The sequence below is a fragment of the Schistosoma haematobium genome, chromosome 2 (genome assembly GCF_000699445.3).
Source record: "Schistosoma haematobium chromosome 2, whole genome shotgun sequence".
Lineage (NCBI taxonomy): Eukaryota > Metazoa > Platyhelminthes > Trematoda > Strigeidida > Schistosomatidae > Schistosoma > Schistosoma haematobium.
In genome coordinates, this window is record NC_067197.1 from 17154297 (window position 1) to 17174117 (window position 19821).

The window sequence follows — 19821 nt, forward strand, 5'->3', positions numbered from 1 at the left end:
TGAATAGAGTCATTCTTCGGTAAGTACTGAGTCAGAATACAGTAGAATTAAATAATGATCACCCCATATTATGAATTAAATGAGGTTGGATTATGACTAACCACATTACTAAATTAGAAAATGTCCCATGAACGTTGCATGCTACTGAGATCTTTCACGCAGGATTTATTCATGAAATATATGGAGGGTACAATTTGACAGGTGGCTGAACACAAAATATACTTTTTCTAATGTAGAAAGCTATCTCAAGCAAAATTCAATGATTTTGTAGAACGTAACTGGATTCCTACTTAGAAATAGTATTGCGCTAGCTGTGATACTCGAAGGTTGTTTACAATTTTGTATGATTAACAAAGCGGTGTCCAAAACGAAGCGAAAATATTGACATGAAAATATCTCCAGTTGATGTCTCTATTCATAATAAGGGATAATCAGCAGATACAAGGAAGTGAAGACTTTATATTAAGTCGCTTATTAGCAAGTTCATAAAAATTGGTTAAGATAAGGGTAGAAAGTCGGAACTCTTCAGCACTCAATTCTGTAAATAGCTCAACAACAAAACAAGTCAACCAGTGAGTCATGCACAATTTTTAAATCACTACGTCATATCTTCGCAACAAGATGAAATTATTCGGACAAATCTCAGTAGCAGTAAATTCCGTACCAATACTAGTACTAGAAAAGATTTGACATATAAAATGATTCAAGAACGAATTCGTGGAACAGAAATGAAGTATAAGATAGCTTCAGAACTCTGAGGGAAGACAAAATGTAAATGCATGTCATCGCAGCCGATTTTGAGACGTCACACATTGTATCCAATCATTTGTTTCAACAACTGCGTCCATCCCAACCAAGTAATTTAAACCTAATAACGTAGCTCAATCCACCAACCAATCATTTCATGAACTAATACCGCATCATGGTCTATACGGTCCTAGCTTTTGTCCATCCTACTTCTACAATATCAAATGTCGCGCATCCAGTCAAGCGATTATTGGGCATCCAAAATAAATGTCTCAATTGGTGGAAATCCGCTAGCTCGTCGTCTGATTGACCATATTTACCTAATAACATTTGTCTTATTTCAGGACTACTCATTTGACGGTCCCAACATATACGAGTAACGGTTGTGAGACATCATTGATCAAATTCTAGTAACCTAAAAATCTGTATTATTAAAAACTACGTTTTACACCAATGAGGTAAAACAACAGGACAGGATGCATACACTCATTATTACTTTCAACACTCGCAAGTTAATGTCACAGACTAAGTGACTTTGTGAAAACCATCCAACAACTACATAAGATGATAACCATATAGAGGTATCCGTTATTTGAGCCTCTACAACAGCACGGGAGAGAATATAGCAAACAGAATGACAAGTTATAATAATGAGAAGTGCATTTTACCAATCAACAAATCGTATTAGTATAGATAAATAATCTTTCTAGATAAAATATCAACAAATATATATATATATATATATATATATATATATATATATATATATATATATATATATATATTCATAAAAAGGAACGGAAGATGAAAACGCAGAAAAACTAATCTGCTATTAAAACTGAAAAATAGAACGAATAACATTTCTTCCTTGATAAATTTGTTCCTAAACGTATAGTAAATTGACCACAATATTTAACAGTGTGAATATAGTTACATTTAGCGATAAGTGCGACATACTTATATGTGCTGATTGTTATTGATGGTAATATGTATATATTGAAAAGAAAATTATATATGCGAAACTTGTGGTTAAAAAAAGAACAAAGAGTTAAGCTACTGACATAAACATCAGTAATATATCTATATATGTACATATGTTAGATGTAATGGTGCACAGAATACAACAGATAACCGGGATTAGAGGGAAATAATGAAGGAAAATCTGTGTACTAAGAACACATACATATGCCTGTGTAAAAGAGCGCCTAAACAACTTTGACAGAGTTGGTTGTGAAAACCACAACTATTCACAAAGTTCCCGAAAACAAGAAAAACAGCGAGTAATATTTGGAAAATTAGTTATTTACCAAAATGGAAAGTATTTACAGTAAAATCTGTGCTGGCATGTATACTAACGAAGATATTAGAAATAACATTGTAAGTGCCATTTATACAAATGTGGCGCGTGAAACAGTGAGAAAACGAGTACAATGTATAAATCAAATATTCATGGGCAGCTAATAATCATTACAATAATAATAATAATAATAACAAATATTCATAAAAAAAGTTGAACTATTTAGAAATAACATCAACTTCAGAAGTAGTCAGTGAAGTATTACTATTACTGGTGATCGTTTCATCTAGTCTACTCTCTGTTACTGTTGTAATTGTAGTATGATTAGGTAACGATAATAAATCAGTAACGCCTGATGATGGGACCATTGTAACTGTAGTATTCTCCCCTTGATTTTCTGCAGTGTCAGCCCCTAAAGTGACTGAGACAGTTTTTATACCGGAATTGGTAGAACCTTGCATTGATACTGCTGTTGTAGATTCTGTCGAATTGTGTGATCCATTATTTGGTGTATATCGTTGAATATCACTGCGTAAAAGTTCCATTAGAAGAGAATTAGTTGATAAATAAGAAGATAGATCCAAATCAACAAGCATCAAACGAGCAGCCTGACTTGTTTTGCGTAGTTCAGGAATTCGATTGATCAATTTGTTAAACTTATCATTTATATCAGGTGATGACTTGGTGACATAATCCATTAGTAATCGCCGAACAGATTCTTGATAGGATCGAACTTGAGAACTTGCTTTTAAATTATTCAAATCTGATTTTTCAAAATAGTCAAAATATATGTTTAGTTGTAAACCAGTTAGCATATCAGAAACGCTTAACTTAGAAATAATGTACACTTCTATCATTAAAATTCACATTATTAAACTACACTTGTCTACTATCACTAATCGCTATTTATTTGTGTTTATAACATAACCGTTAGATAATTTTCCATTATAATCAATCTATAATTGTTTTAACAGGAATTTAGTGGTTATAAACTGGCTGTAATGTTAATCTAAAAGTTATTTGCTTACCCATTGTTGTAGTAGGCTAAATATTCTCAGTGTACATCGTAATCAGTTATAGTTTCTTATTAAATAGAGTTCATACTTTCTTCAGAAATGTTCGTCCGATATTTTTCCTTTAAGCATGAGATGTGTCACGAAAGAGTCGTCAATAAATTTTATCTGAAGAGGTTGACATCAGTATAGTTTATCAAGCCATCATATGGAAACTGGAATTCACATGCTTTGGTTTACGTTAGTACACCATGTTAGCACAGCGAGATAAAACTGTCGAGTCAAATCCTGAACATGGATACTACCTTGACGTGTTGATTGTGCTTGCCTATCATGACGAACAATCGAGCAATATTAGTTGTAACGTTTATTCCTTAAAGTCCTACCATTCAGGAAGACTATAAATAGCAACTTAAGGCCTCAGGACGAAGTCATACTGTTGATCGTACTTGAAAGTAATGATAGTTTATTCCTCAGATAACCAGTACATCCAGCGATGTCACTCTGTCACAAAGGAAAGAATTAATAGAAAACATGAACTACAAAAAGGTCACAGCTCACATAACTCCACAGATTTCTATATCTGGAAGTAGGGCTTTTGAACTACGAGTTAATATTATTAAAAACTCGCAATAATGCCGTATGTGACCGGCCCTAAACAGTTATCCCTTAGGTTTTTTGGTCATGCCTCCACACCTTCAAGACCACTACTAATGCAGTTTCCTTTTCATGGCCTACAAAACTCATGGTTCTGCAATATGAGCATCTGAAAAGCGAAAATCGCCGTCGTACCTTCCAGCAGCACTCCAGACCGCCTTAAATAGTTGATTAGTATATATATTAACGTCGCGTTTTTTGAGCTGAATAGTTAAATTAGAAAGCCTCCACAGTTGTTCTAGAAAATACCGAAAATTGTATACTTCATCCTGAATTAAGTCTTTCTGAAGTCATCCTACAAGTATTAGATTAATGCGTTTTAATAACCTTATTTGTGAATGATTACCTTCACAGGTTTTTTTCGAATCTTTGTGTCATTACATTATTGTTCAATATTTTGTACCGTCCGTCCCAAAATAAACGACTGATTGATCTCTTCTACTCAGTTTAGAAAATGCAACATTACAAACAGTAGTTGAAATGTCATCATATATACTAGATAATATCTTCCACAATTTCAACACATAAGATTAACCTTGGACAGCCTTCTAATCTAACATTGTTGAGATAGCTAAAACAACTGAATAGGAAAAATAAGTGTTTCTTTTGATGAAGTTGAAACTACACAAAATGAAGAATTATCGATAGAAATTCGATCAAATTAAAAACCTTTCGAAGTGAATACAAATGTGAATTACTAAAAGATTTCATTCAATGAGCCTACTATATCATTAGGTTCCAAAAAGAAAAAAAAACAAGATTGATTTACATTCCATTATTTTGAAAGTAAAATAAAAAAGAACCCACCTGGTTGCATGAGGACAATGACCTTTAAACATGCATATTCCACAATATCCAGTTGTAATCTTGTTAAAGATTGAGTGAGTTGTAAAATTCTCTCAACTATTTCTTCAGCACCCATTTCACGTGCAGCTTCAAGATTGATACATTTACTTGAGGTGAGACGAATTTCCTAGGAATAATACATTTATTTATAGAATAATAATAGGCTACATTGATAACATTAAAATCACAGTTGACACAATACTCGTACGGTCTACTAGATTAAATAAATAAAATATGTTCAAATTGTTAAGGTAATTAATATTTTGAAAGGAACGACGAAAATGTGTGTTAATTGGCTGGTCATCTAAACTATTGAAGTGTTTTTTTTTCCTTTTGAAATCATAATATAGAATCGAGTACTCAAAACCGATTGCTAACCGTTAGGATAAGAATAATTTTTCTAATTTGTCCAAAAATTTATCGATCCGGGAAATTAAGTCGCTTCAAAACAGTTCAGTTGTTTAAAGGAAAACCAACAAGAGAGAGAAAATATTTTATACAAACCAAAAGACAGTGAAAAAATGAGCACATTGATACAAAATAATGAGTTTTGTGAAAGTATGAGTAATTCCACCCTACAAATACACAAATTTTTCCGATATTTTAGATCTTAAAAAATAAATAATAAAGCAACAACATACATAAACAAGTAATTATTTAAGAATTGTACCAAAATGTTTAAGCCCTCTAGTCAAGTAAGTTGTGTTTGGTGAATATCTTCTGATAGATCAAATGTAACATAATGAATCCTGTTTTAATTCAAGATGTATTACACCAAACAAACATCTAGTAAAACCACTTCACGAAAATAGTTATCATTTTTAGTATATTATAAAATGAATTGAACTATTTAACCTGAGAACTCATCAGATAATAACTCTGTTTATGTTACCTTACATATTCATTATGACTGCATTACTGAAGTGTAATGCTACGAAAGCCAAATAACCAGTCAATCGAATGGGATTTGCAGTGGTATCACAAGACATACAATCAATTATTGACGATATACACACACAAAGAAATTTAAATACTTACCGAAGGAGTGGGCAAAGAGCGCCAGCAACAATCAAGACACAGTAAGTCTGCCCAACAATTTTGTATTAAAAGTATTTGATCATCCGTGTCGAGTATAGAAAAGTCTGGAAGTGCTCGAGACCAACGTACTGTTCGATATAAACGTTGGTCTGCCAAATTCAACAGTGCGCGGTACACAGCTGCCTCGTCATCTGAAACCCCCTCAGGTGCTGCAGTTTCTGATGCAACCGCAGCATCGATTTCTAGTGAATCTTCGGGTTCCGCTTCTATGGTCTCCTCCACAAGGAGAATATCCCGAATAATCTAGGGTACATAGGAAATATAAAATGAGTCACTTATAATACAAATTATGGTCTTCTGAAGCAACTCGTGGTAACAGAAACAAACGACATCTTAATAACTATCTGTTATTCCCCTAACACATTGTTTTTATTAGCATCTTCATTATTGTACGATATGATCTATTTTACGCTTTGAAGAGAGGATTTTTGGTTGAAAAAAATGATACTAGTGATGGCTTTGTTAGGTGGTTGGAAGGAGCCGACAGAGAGCCCTGGACCTAGCTAATATTCATCAGCAAGCAATACCTAAAATCTCGAGGGAACCTAGTTTCAAGGCCTGAGAGTCAACTACCCTCAATCACTTAACTGTGTGGCTAACAGCATCAACGCAGGAATTCATACAAAAGATATCTATGAGAAAACTAATGGTATGAAATTGTGATAGAGCTAGTGACACAATGCAGCAACAAATGACGATTGGCCCAACTCAGATACAACAAAATAATGTGATTGTCTTCAAGTAATAGAACAAATAGCATATAAAGGCAAAACAGAAACCTACCTTTGGTAGTTGTTCTCTAGTACGTGGAATCGACTCGTTTGAACCACCGATAATTACCTGTCTACCTAAATACGGCGAAACATTTGTTGAGAAATTAGTACCACCGACAATTCCGCTTCCACATTCTAAAATGTTTGGTTCAACACGTAGACTACCGGAATCTATTTCTTCATCATCATTATCATGAGTACCGAGAACACCAGGATCCAGATAAACACCACCACCCGCGTCTTCTGAAGCTGGCAAACCATCAGGGCCTAGAGTATGAGCAGCAAGTCCGACAACAGAGCAAGAAAGTTGATCCGCATCATCTGACATAATACTTTGGTCCGTCAATCCACGTAGCATACTCCCATCGAGATCTGAAGTTGAAAATTCCATAGCTGAATTAGAGAGGCCCAGACCAGGAGCAGAGTGAGTCCCACTAACCCGTGCTGCAATCTGACGCAGATAACGTGAACCAGGGTACATGCTACGTCCACCACGTGTACGATCCGAACGAATAGCTATGCGAGGAATTCATGATTTACAAAGCGAAAAGTTATCTAGCATACTGAATGTTAATATCTTTAGATACAGCGAAAATAAGCAAATACTTTACTATTTTACATGTAGGAAAATTAGATTACAAACTCTTGAACATCTTGGATAAAGAACTTACAACATCTGGTATTAGGAATAGTTTGAGTCGACATACAATTGTAGCTGTTACCTTGACGCAGTGGTTTTGATAGTTCAGTTGAACTATATTGACTATGATAAGTTAGTTGGTAAGTGATATGAACAAAATCAGTAAATTTTAGGTCTCGTGATGGTGCCTCAATAATGACTGTACAGTAGATTTGATAGTAGTAAGGCGTCTATCACAGCCAACAAGTACGTCTGATAGTTTTGTTGTCTCAGAAAAAGTTGAATCAAAGAAAGTAGGATATTGATCTATTAATTTCCGATGCCCAGAGTAAAGGTTAAAATTTATAGGGTGAACACTAACGGACAGTAAATATTCTGAAAAAGATTGTATTTGAGAGAATTCAAACAGCTATATATTGAACTGCTCTGTCACGCCTCTAAGATGATGAGACTATGAACACTAATTCAGTTCCTTTTCCAGGCTTATCAAGAGAAAAGATCATTCTGTAATGCAGTTTAGCCAGGAAGTACTAATTACCCGCACACTGTTAACATTACTTCAATTCACCTTACTAATTATCAACCATTTATTTATAGGGAGTACCAGATTTGGAAAGAGAAAAACACAGATCTAGTGACTTTCAACATTAATTAAAAATTGGACGTAAGTCATACAGATATCGTCGTATCGAATCAATAAAGAATTGTCGCCCACATCAGAACATATTTTGGACTTTGATAATGTTTTCTTGTGAACACGAATGTATTTGCCTTACAGGAAGACTTGAGTTTATCTAAAAAATTATTATGTCAAAAGTACATTCAGGGAAGAACTAGCTAAGGACTTGAAAGTAGAATGGAAGTCTTTATACTGAAGTAGTTTGGTATGATACGTAGTTTGTTACAATAAGTTGGTTGACAAAATTCAGTAGAAAGCAAGAAAGATACAAAACCTTGATACCTTCATTTGAATTAATAAATATTTGAACTACGTTTTGAAAGGTAAGCTTTTTGTGTAACATTCAGACTAGGATACTAGGAAGATTGGTGGAGGGTTTTGAAGAGCAGCTAGACTGACTTCCAACTACCCTGCAGTTGATATTTATTCATATCATTACGATGTTGAAAACCATACTATCAAATCCAGGTCTATAAAGTAGTCAGCTCCAATAAGTTAACTGTTGAAGTGTTTGAGAGTGGTAGTCTATGATTATCAACTAAACTGAATTCTTAGTTATAGTTTGGGAGTTAAACTTATTTAAACCTAGTTCACTAAACGTTCCAATCTATAAGAAAGGATGGAAATTTCACAGTGATCACTAACATGATTTATAGAATTATATTTGTTATAACCATTCAGTAACTACATGAAGTTTGGTACGGATAATTAAAGCTCGTTCAACGTTTCCAACTATCGACATTTTTAGAAATAGGAAAGATATGTTTACTTATTAAAGGAGGGTTACACTGTACAATAGCCCTATCTGCATTACATTACGAGTATCGAACCAAAGACTCCCGAGAGAAAAGATTAACCTTACAGAACATATTGACTGTCAATATATCAAGTAGTCAGCTCTAATCATCATAGGACCGGGAAAAAGTATGCGTTTTACCAAGCTGTATACAACGGTTGGAAAAAACGACATGAGCTAGATTAATTGTGGGGCAGTCGGAATAGTCATGATACCAATGATGATGAGGAAGGTCAAACAATCACATTATAGCTTGAGAATGAAAAAGTTTACACGAAAGAATATCAGAACTGAATATAATGATTGAATTTGCGTCACTACGACCGATTCTGAGCCATTTCACACAACGGCTCCAACCACTGGTCGAGACTATCTCGCAGACCCTAACTAGGCAGATGAATCCACTAAAATGACTCATATCAACAGTCAATGAATTCATGGATTGAATCAACATTTTGCTTTGACTGCCCCCTAGCTTTCTGTCAACTTACGCCTACTACACCAGCCAACACCGAGCGTCATGGTAAGTTTTTGGGAGTAAGTAATTTATTTCTTAACCAACTCAGTTGATCAAGATTCACAATCTTACCAGACTGACGCGTTCAAATAATTCATCTCTTACTATTAATTTACATGTTGAGGCTGAACAGTCGTCGAGCAACATTTTACATTTAGGAGATAACGCATGCAAGGCATTCAATAGATACATTTTGCCAGCGTCCTCAACAAATACAACTATGTCGATAGATAAGTCATCAGAATGATCCATCGCTGAAACGTTAGATGAAGTATAGTTTATAAAGGGTCTATGAAAGTAGATCAGTCAATGTACGTACCATAAATAGATATTATGGTAAAAACCAAAAACGATTAGTAGTAAAATGCTCTGGCAAAGATATATTGTATGGTAATTAGGCAATCTTAATCTACTTTAGACCTACATAGTTCACAGACCAAGATTACCTACCTTCAATACGCATTCCTTTATCTACACATTTTAGAAAGCGACAAGCTGGACATTTCTTGCGTGAAGCTACATTTATTTCACATCGAGAAGAAGCATTAGGGCGATGACAGGCATATCTTTTAGCATTTTGAACAGTCCGTTTGAAGAAGCCTTTGCAGGATTCACAACAAAATATCCCATAATGATAACCAGAGATTTTATCCCCACAGATTGGACAGGGACCCAGTTTCGTGAACTGTTTGACATATTGCTGCCAAGTTGACTCACGCTGAAAACATTAACCAGAAGAGAATGTTGAAAGGAGAGGAGGTTCAGGTATAATAAAACAGGTATTTTGTTAAAACAAGAACTGACCACACTGTGCAGAATAAAACTGAATATTATGGAGACCAATGTGCAACTTATACAAAACTCGTGTTTGAATTAGCGATAATCAGTAATGGATGTAAAACGACTGAATTGTTCAATACAGATTAAAATTTGAGGCGATATCATTTTTATAGATATTATTTATTCTATAACACACAAAAGACTTGATACAACGCAGCTTCAACACGTACGCTACACAAAGTTAAATGACGATATTGTGAAGAAACAGAATGAAGAAAATTATAAAATGATATGGTTTAAGTGAGAACACAACCAAGATATTAACATCACCTATATTGAATGCGCGTCTGCATTTTTATGAAAAATGTGATAGAAATCCTTTTTTCTGTAAATGGGATTAACACTAATCAGTTAAGAGACAAAAATGTAAACTGCTTATGTGCTAAGCATCAATCTTTAAATCTAACAAGCCAAAAACGAATGGTATGGAAACAATATTAATTACAGTGAACAGGCTTGTGAAATAAAGTGTATGAAGGATAAAATCACAAATTCAGAAGAATAATAACATATCGTTAGCTACTTTAGGTAACAAAAACAACGATACCTGAGGAGTTCCGGAGGATGAGGACCCAGATACACCTGCATTCGCTGAAATTGTTACCAATCCCATTGAACCTCCTTGACCTTGGGACGATCGTGATCCAACTGTACTCGAAAACAGCTCAATACCAACATTTGACCCAATAAGACGAGTAGAACCTGCACTAGACACCAATCCATTGCCGCCACAAGTAGATACGCCTAATTGTCGTAAAGGAACTAAAGTGGTACCACTACCACTACTTGAACCAGGAACGATTGAACCTGTAGAACCAACGTGAATACTAGTCCCAGCAACTGGTTGTTGTACTAGAATAATACTTCGATCAGTTGAACCTAAATTAACACTGCTTGTGTTAATATTTTGATTATTATTAATACCTATTCCAGAAGTGCGAAGCATTGTGTGTCCTAGAAACAGAAAACGTATAGTTATTAATTTCATCCCTGTCATTTACAGTTTATGACTGATTGGGTGATTCACAGTGAAGCAACTTATAACGTAACTCAACTTATCGATTTCGAATCCCACATCATCAGCTCTTCATCGCTTTATTTTTTTTCTACACCTGTTTTCAGACAGTTTTAAACTTCCATAAATTCTTCAATTGTTACACAATTCATTTTACCAGTTTTCGGACTAAGTGTAATTACTACCTCACTTTTATGTTCCTGAATTTCGTTTTAAAATGACCTCACCTATGATTATATATAGTTATTACTAGTAATCGTTATTATTTCAATTCTCTCCGTCACTAAGGTTTACAACTTCATGTATCTCAATGTTGTATTTTAATACGAATACAGTTGTAAGCAACTGAGGAACTAAAAAATAAAATGAATTTATGTTATTATACCTCCATTGTTGTTTTGACTTTATTCATATTCATAAAAGGAACCAACTGCATGAAATTATATTGGTAAAATTTCTGTGTGTATTACCAATAATAGATGTAAATATCTGAGACATCATGAAGGTTACTTCGATAGGCGATACTTCATGATGAACCATCTGGTTAAATTAGGAAATCATTCACATCCATCGGAGCAAACCTAGACTTGGAACTTTACAGACTTCAATTAAGACATAACTCAAATACAATTTAATCCAATCATTATAGTAACCTCTGGTAATGAGAATTCTAAGTTCGATTCTCAGTGAGGAAACTAACTGTTATATCCCGATAAGAATAATGAATGGTAATTTTTGGGATCCATTTATGGGCCAATACTATGAGTATATTTTTATCGTATAATTGTCAAATAACTAAACTGTTCATATTCATGTCCCTCTCATAATGAGCTTTTTTTACCTATGAACTATTATTATGCGATCTACCATTCTTGAATTATGCCTTGTTTATTAATTACTACCTCCCTCATTTACAGCCACATTTGGCTAATTCTTGTACAATTTTTTTCATATTTTATGGTACGTTGTGGTCTGTCTGGTTGATATATAAACCCAGTATGCTTGAAATAAATGATTCATATTGCAGAGGCTAAGATTGGTGTTCTGGATTCAAATGGCTGGGCTAGGCGGAAAGCAGGACCAATAAGGACTCTAAGGCTGCGCGCACGTGTTTTATGCGTCACCAGTTCGATCGATAATTCGCTGATCTCTGATTGGCGGTATCGTTGAGTTATACAATAAACAGGGCACACAGGTTCACAAGTTATAACACTAATATTTGAGGTATATAGAACTGATTTTTCAGATAGAAGGAAATGAGCATCTTAAATTCTACTGGTAAACTACTAGCTAATGCAACCAAAAAATTAAAAAAAAACTATCACGATGATACAATCTATTAATCCAGGACAACAAGCGAAACAAAACATATCTCAGTTGAACACAATGAAATGATTGCATACTAGTCAATGGTACAAAAAGCCTTCAAATGTAGTTATAGAAGCTAAACGATGCTCCATTCAGAAGGAATACTAATAGTAAGGGGTATTTAATTCAAGTATTCGATAGCAAAAGAATAGTTACAGATTTGGTGAAAATAGGTAAGTGTTGTATCTGATGTAAGTAATGTCTGAATAATTATACTCGAAATTAAAAAAGGCATCTCGTGCAAACATAATATATGCGAATGCGAATCAATTTAAAATTAATTTTCGCCTACCTGCTGTAACAGCACGTATAGGTGTGCTTGCAAACACCTGATTCTCTCCACCACCTGCTAGCTGAGCTGCTGGGACTAGAATGTAAGTAGGTTGTTGCTGGATTTGTTGTCTAGGATTGCTTGACTGGGCTGCGACTGGTTGTTGTGTTGCAACGGTGGGAAATGAAATTATTTGAGTGGTAGAACTAACAAAAGAAGGTATAGTGCGTACAATTTGAACTCCATCGGAACCCGACTAGAAAAGAAGGTAAAGTACAAAGCGATATATGTAGTAATATTATACTTCGGTTATTGAGCAAAAAGGTATGTGAAATGATGACAACTAATTGACATTATTTATGCGGTATTCTGAAAACTTGATATGACTAAATTGTAGTTCCGGAACACCGTCTAAAACAGAGAATTTAATTTTGAACTATCCGACAGAAATAATAACACTGGAGTTTTATTGTCTAGCATACCAATCATTCAGATGATATTGGGAAATGAAATGTATTTTCTGACTTTACTCAGAGACGATAATTTAGCAGGGAGTCAGAAATAATATACAGACATTGAACGAATCAGCATTACTAAAAAAATATACATTATTACACCAGTTTAAAGCAGTCAAGATTTTGAAATTTGCTTAATAATGATATTCTAAAAAAGAAGCATATAATTCATGTAAAGCTAGCTTCTGGTTTAGAATTATAAGTTTCGACATATAAAATCAAAATATTTAACGAAAACCCGTTATGAGATGACGTACGCTATTAACTTATGGAGGTAAATTCCGAAGTCTCGCGATACTTTAGCTCATATAATACAGAAGTGATGAAAAGTTAGTTTAAATGCGAATATACAAGTCAAAACTAGATGAGACATGTCTCTGAAAATTAAAAGTGCCCTTTGTCAATAACAAAGAAATGACCAAACTGTGATATAATTTCATGAAAATCCAATCCGATTGCTGTGCGATAAATCAACAAGTAGTTTACATTAACTAATATCAGGTTGTCTTATTGTCTCACCGAATTTTACAGATCCAAATGTGATGTAATTAGTAGGGTAACTAGCGCGGAGTACTTTGTTTGTGCTAGATGACCACGAGATCGACAGAAAACTCTGGTTAGGATTCAACGGTAAGTAATATCTGCTAGGTTGATGAAACGGATGTTCCTAGAAATACTCAAATATCCCTTACCCAGTGCTGCAGTCACAGATGTTAGCATGAAGTGCAAACCAGGGAAAATTAGGCCGGTGTTAAATTTGGACGTGTGTAGATCAAGTATTCACCTTTCATCATGTTTTAGAACATAGACGTGCCTACCGACGTCCGACTGTGGTGTTATTTTTGATCTCCCGGCAGCACTCGACAGCTTATGACAATTTACCAAAGAAACTTGTACCGAAGTGTACAAACTTTGTACAGGCTGTTTACTTGAAAACTACTGGAGTTAAAGCCTACGGTAAACTGTGATTAGAATTAATAATAGCAATTGATGCTCATCAGGACTGTCCACTTTCTCGATTTTTACCTAACGATTTTGTAAATATTCATTTAGACATAACTCATTGATGCGGCTATTATTACTACTGAGATTTATTTGGATAATTTCACCTTGTCGTGAAAATATGACGTGGCGATTTAAACTGATGCCTAAACGTGCTAAATTTTAACACTGTGCATGACTGATTGACTGATAAGTTATCATCAAGTCATCCAGGTCATTGATCTCCCAAAAAATTGAATCATTTATACCATTAGGTTACTGAATAGCACCTTTCATGTTTTCTAGTCCTTAGTGCTGAGTGAATTTTGGGATCTTACAGAGAATATCAATATTGATTAAAAATATCGGCTATTCGGCAGCGCCAACAATATTCTGATATAGGATTACCATCTATTTATGTTTTCATACAGTTATCTACTATTGAATGCTCTATAACTGTATAATAGTATATTTTGTGTTCTTGTTTACTTTTAATTTCTTCTATCCAGTGTTTGGGAGTTAAAGTGATTCACAAACTCAAATAGTAGTCGTTGCTCCAGATCAGTTTTAGAAGACCAACTCACGTTAGACGAGTCCAAAGGGCGTATCCAACATTTTTTGGTTTTTTCCCGAGGGTTCAGAGGATTCTAAATTGTTTTCAGGCTTTCGCTTATTAAGACTGTGTCGCCTGTATTTTTAAGATCGGCTAGTTGGTTTCCCAACTAGAAATCGGTCTTTGAAAAGTCTGGAACAAACATAACTGCTTCCATGGGTAAGGTTTTGATAAATATGACCAAGGATAGTAACAGTGGATATCCTTGATGAAATCTAATGATGCTAAGTTGTTGATACATCTGCATAGTCACTTACATCACTACAAGTTTGGATAGAGTGCCCTGATTAGTGCAATAACTTTCTTTGGCCATCGCTTTAAAGTCAAAAACGTCCATTGGGCTTTTTGACTAAACGAGTGAAATGTTGTCTTTAGATTACGGAGAGAAAATAGCGGTTGGTTAAAATCCGAGTTCTGTAGAAGGCATGGGATCTGTTGGAAAATGTTAGTCAGATTAGTTTTTCTACGATCATCACAAGTTAGTCAGTCACAAGTAAAGTAGGATTTGACATATAAATCGGCTCAGGTCGCCAAAATACATCAATACAATGAGGTAAAGTCAAAAAGATTGATACTAAAGTAGCAGAAATAGTGGTACTATATGTCGTTAAAAATAAGGCACAGAAAATCTGACCGAAACGAAGACATTACCCATGGAATAGAGAGTAAATGATTTTAAAACTTAAGGTCTAGGGAACAGAAAAAAGTGAATGGATCTATACCATTGTGACCGGTTATGAGACGTTACATATAGTCTCTAGTCATTGGTTACGATAATCGCACCCAACCCAAATAGGAAGTCTGAACCTACTTACATGGATCAACCCAACAACCAAAGGTTTCATGGAGTAACGTCACGTTTTGGATTGTCCACCCCTAACTTTCTACCAACCCATTACTACTTCAGACGTTTTGTTTATCACACAAGAATCCCTGCTTTTACTTATTCATTGGGATAAAGGACAATAAAGACAAATATGGTGACGTTCTTTTTTTCACCTGATATCTCGGTTATTCTAATAAGTAACACTCGGTGTGGGGATATGCAGTTAAAACGACTAAATAATGACGATCAACAGTCCATTCCACACTGGGAATCGGATAATTACATGTTAGTCGAAGATAGAATACTTTTATTTATCAAACAACATCAGCCATGAAGGTACGTAAGAAAGAAATTAATAGATGGAAAAGATAGTAGTGAAGTTTAGGATTTAAAAAAACACGAACTAGAGAACTGGGCTGATATAAAGGAACAGATAATATCTACTACAATTTGATTGATCAAAGATAGGGAAAAACTTTGAATCCGACTTTAGGGTGTATCATTCCAACATGCTACGCTCTATATGGATACACTGGGGAAATTGACAAGAATAGATGAAAGTAACGATATTCATACTGATGGGGAAATAACTATCTTCCCACCTAAAAAGCCGTATAGTTTTAAGATCTCAATTCAAAAACTGTAGAATAACCACTGTTTAGCCAGAAAACATCCCGATCTCGAAAATAAGTGGGCCAATGTTTACTGTAAATATTATGATGGTGCCTGGAGAAACTTATGTAACATATGAAAACTGGTCGGTCAAAGGAGGCTCACAATTAAAGTCCGAACTTTCGTTCGGTCTTTGCAATTAACTTTACAGCACAACGGGATCTATAGTTTTATGTAGACGATACGGAAAGCAGGCAAATTCTAACATTAGAGAGAAAGATCTTATCACCTAACTGCAAACCGTGTACCCAGTTACACAATGAAAATATAACACACTTCAAGTTGATAATTAGACACATTTATGACGCTAGTCATACTGCTACAAATATGATTATGGTGGGCACAAAAAAGAGAAGTCTATCCTACTAGCAGATATTTAAAAACGTCTTATAAAAGTTTAGGATGAGTAGATCAAACACCATTGAAGGTGTTCCAATAATTTTTACCACAAAAGTGGCGTTTACCACTAATAAGTACAGATAACTCTGAAATATGTTACACGAGTATTGTGATTATTTAACCATAGATTAAACAAACAAGTACTAAACTTGGGCAAAATTATAGCTAATACTTAAACTATTTTGTTATCAAACTTACGCTGCCAACCTGTAAAACACGATGAGGGATGCTGGAAGCTATGGTTTGTATTTGGGATGCCGTACCACTAGATACGGCAGAGTGTTGGAGCGAAGAATTTTCCAATTTTGTTTGAACCCCTTGGTCACCCGACTTACCGCTGAATTTAAGCTGGATTCGCCGGGAATAAAGTCATTAGAAAACATCATTAAGTTAATTACGATAAGACCAAGTAGGAAAAATTAAACAGTAAGATCAACACTTTACAGTCATTCATCGAATAGTCAATTTTCATTATTCAGTACAGATCCTCACATATTCATTGCTTCAACTATTTTATAAACACAAATAACTCAGTAACTTAATTTCAGGATGCATTACAAAATATCATGCTTTAACATGCATCACAGGAGCTGTCAACGTTACCAATAAATGACTTCCAACTTAAATTGAGCGATACTTAATACGAAGGAAATTTGATCACTTCCGAAATTCTGATATCCAAATTATAATATGCTTTGATCGTGAGTTGGGGTCAGTACACATACGTCCATTTTACTCCACCTACTGTTACAAAGTACACCCAATATTGCTAGTTCAGTCACTGAGGTGATCTAAATATCATCATTATATTAAAAACCGCAGTAATGATTCATTCGTTTCAGAGTCTGATTGAACCATATTTCGTGGTCAGTTAACCAAATAAGTAAGATGTCTTCATGATGACCTACCGTCACTTGATAGCTCGTCTTAACAATACTTTACTGCTCCAAGCCAAAGACAATGACGTACTGGGGAACTTAGCATGAGTAAAACCATGAATGACCTAGCCGTTCAGTGCAGATCTTAGTCTGTTCTAGTATCTAGCGATAGTATCTGTTTCAATTGCAAATCGTCATAATCTATATGGGAAAACTCTGAAAAACGTTGGACTTAAGTTTTTGTAAGGCCTAGCATACCTTGCCAACTTACGGGAGCCAAGAATGTCAGCGAGTAATACGACTGGAGTTCATGAAGAAAAATAGCATAGCGGGCTATGGCTTTAGAATTTTAAATTATATCAAAAATGATCACAGGCAGGTAGAAAGACTACGCAAATAGGACTGGCAGTTATATTTAGATGCATAATGATTACGTATAACTACAGATAATAGTGTTATTATGAAGCCACTGCAAGTTTAAGTGGATGACCGAAGAGGAATACAGAAATTACGGCATTATTTAGCAGTAATAGCTCATCATGATGAGCTGACTTACATCTATCACAATCTTGCTATCTTCTCGTAGTTGAATCTGACCAGACTGGGACAAGTGCATGATAAGTTCCTGCAATTTTTGTTGACTCAGAGTTGATCCTTGGGTTCCGTCCGGGAGATGGATTGTAACGTAAGTTGTGGCAGGCACATGATCATCACTGGTAGACACTGATCCCGATGACTTTGGTGCACCTCCCATTATGAGTTTATCCAGAGATACAGTAGCCTCCAAGCTTTCATTCTTTAAATCATCTTGGATATCTGTTGGACTCGTGACTTCAGACGCTGCCATTCCTTCATTTAACTAGGAACAGAAAGTTACATAAGACCCTTCATTGAATGGGGGAGAATAAGTAGATGCTGTTTAGTTGACATGTACAATCGTAAAAACAGGAATTTCGACATAGCTATCAGCCGCAAGGACGTCAACCCAAGCGACCTTCCAAAATGACCTTCGAAGGTCTTCTGAAGGGCATAGCCTTCAAGGATATAAGCAGTAAGTGCGGCGAAAAACCGATAAAAATACGTTATAAATAAAGGAAACACGTCTGTAAGAGACACTTATGCAACACCAACTCACCATAAGACTGAAAAAACAAAAATGGCCGACCAAATACGGCGAAATTTGAATTTTTACTTTGCGGCCGAGGAAATATATTTGGTGTATTAAAAGTATAAGTGATGATATGAAGAACATGATCTTCAATACTGAAGAGCTTTATTGGACTGCATCATAGCATTTTATTAAACAGGCACTGCTTTACTCAGCGAGCATCATGAATAATTATCGCATGGGTCTAGATGTGTTGTGATAACTTTCAATGTACAGATGTTAGACATTCTGACTGACTGTTGGAAATACAAGTTTATTCTAAGAATCTGTCATTGACAAAATACATATAAGTATGGGCATCCAGTTTGTTTTGAACTGGGTGACTTTGAGAAATCAGTTTGCATTACTTAAACGACGTGCAAAATGTTAAATTCAGTTTTTCTAACCTTTGGGGTAAAATCTAAGTGCGTAATATGAAGTATCTAAATTCATACTCAATACGTTTTGAAGACGATGGTCACTTTTGGCGGACAGTAAACCTCTTCTAATTTGCTTACTTGGAATTACTATTTTCTACGACATTCAGATAGGTCGTAGTGAGTATTTTATTCACTTATTGTATGTGTCAAATACCTTACTTTCATTTTCATCGATTGAATGAAACATGAAATTTCAGTGATTTTCTAGTTCTCATTTCTTTAGTTTTAATTGCTGTAAATCGTCCGATGCGACCACCCTGAAAATTAACCCCATATACTTCTTCGGCTCCAATTTACTGAGGCAAACTCTGTTGAGCTGAAAACATAGCACATTTCAAAAACGTACCAGTCACTTGAAATATTGCTCTCAAGTAACCAAAGTTGTCTCATTTGATGTTACAAAGGCTCGGAAGCATTTGATACAAAAGTCCCATATCAATGAATTTTATTGGCTTCTACTGGAATTCACAACTACATTAAACATATAACTCTGTTGTTACGAATCTCCAACTATATTCAAGCCGCCTTTTCAGCTTTAAACTAGTCAAAGATTGATTTACTTTCAGCAGTCTTCTGAAAATTCTGTCTCGTATCTTGATCTGGGATAGCGATTTCTCCACTGAATCTCACTATCCTTGTTTAGAATTTGGTGTGGTCCATAGAGCAGCGTATTGAGAATAACTCAAAAGTTATATATATATACGAAGTTTGTGTGAATCGGTATTTTACGCAAGGTATAAGACGAAATGTCAAGTGACCCGTACGTATTCATTGTTTGTAGTACTTTCTTCAG

General features: G+C 35.0%; 1 protein-coding gene across 2 annotated transcripts; it reads right to left on the reverse strand.

Annotated features, from left to right (window-relative positions):
* Positions 1–1534: 1534 nt before the first annotated feature.
* Positions 1535–19079, reverse strand: NR5A2_1 (Nuclear receptor sub 5 group A member 2; the record flags this gene model as incomplete). Of its 2 annotated transcripts, XM_012937544.3 has the most annotated exons (10): positions 18577–19079; positions 17998–18300; positions 16762–16911; positions 12579–12813; positions 10451–10857; positions 9514–9781; positions 6442–6947; positions 5599–5901; positions 4522–4687; positions 2263–2807 (listed from the first exon to the last, which is right to left on the reverse strand). In XM_012937544.3, exons 1-10 carry the CDS (start codon positions 18691–18693, stop codon positions 2263–2265), a joined length of 3000 nt encoding a protein of 999 aa, XP_012792998.2. In that variant the 5' UTR covers positions 18694–19079. The 2 variants fall into 2 exon arrangements, with proteins under 2 accessions (XP_051067655.1, XP_012792998.2); XM_051214478.1 differs by having other exon boundaries at positions 1535–2807; positions 17998–19079.
* Positions 19080–19821: the final 742 nt, after the last annotated feature.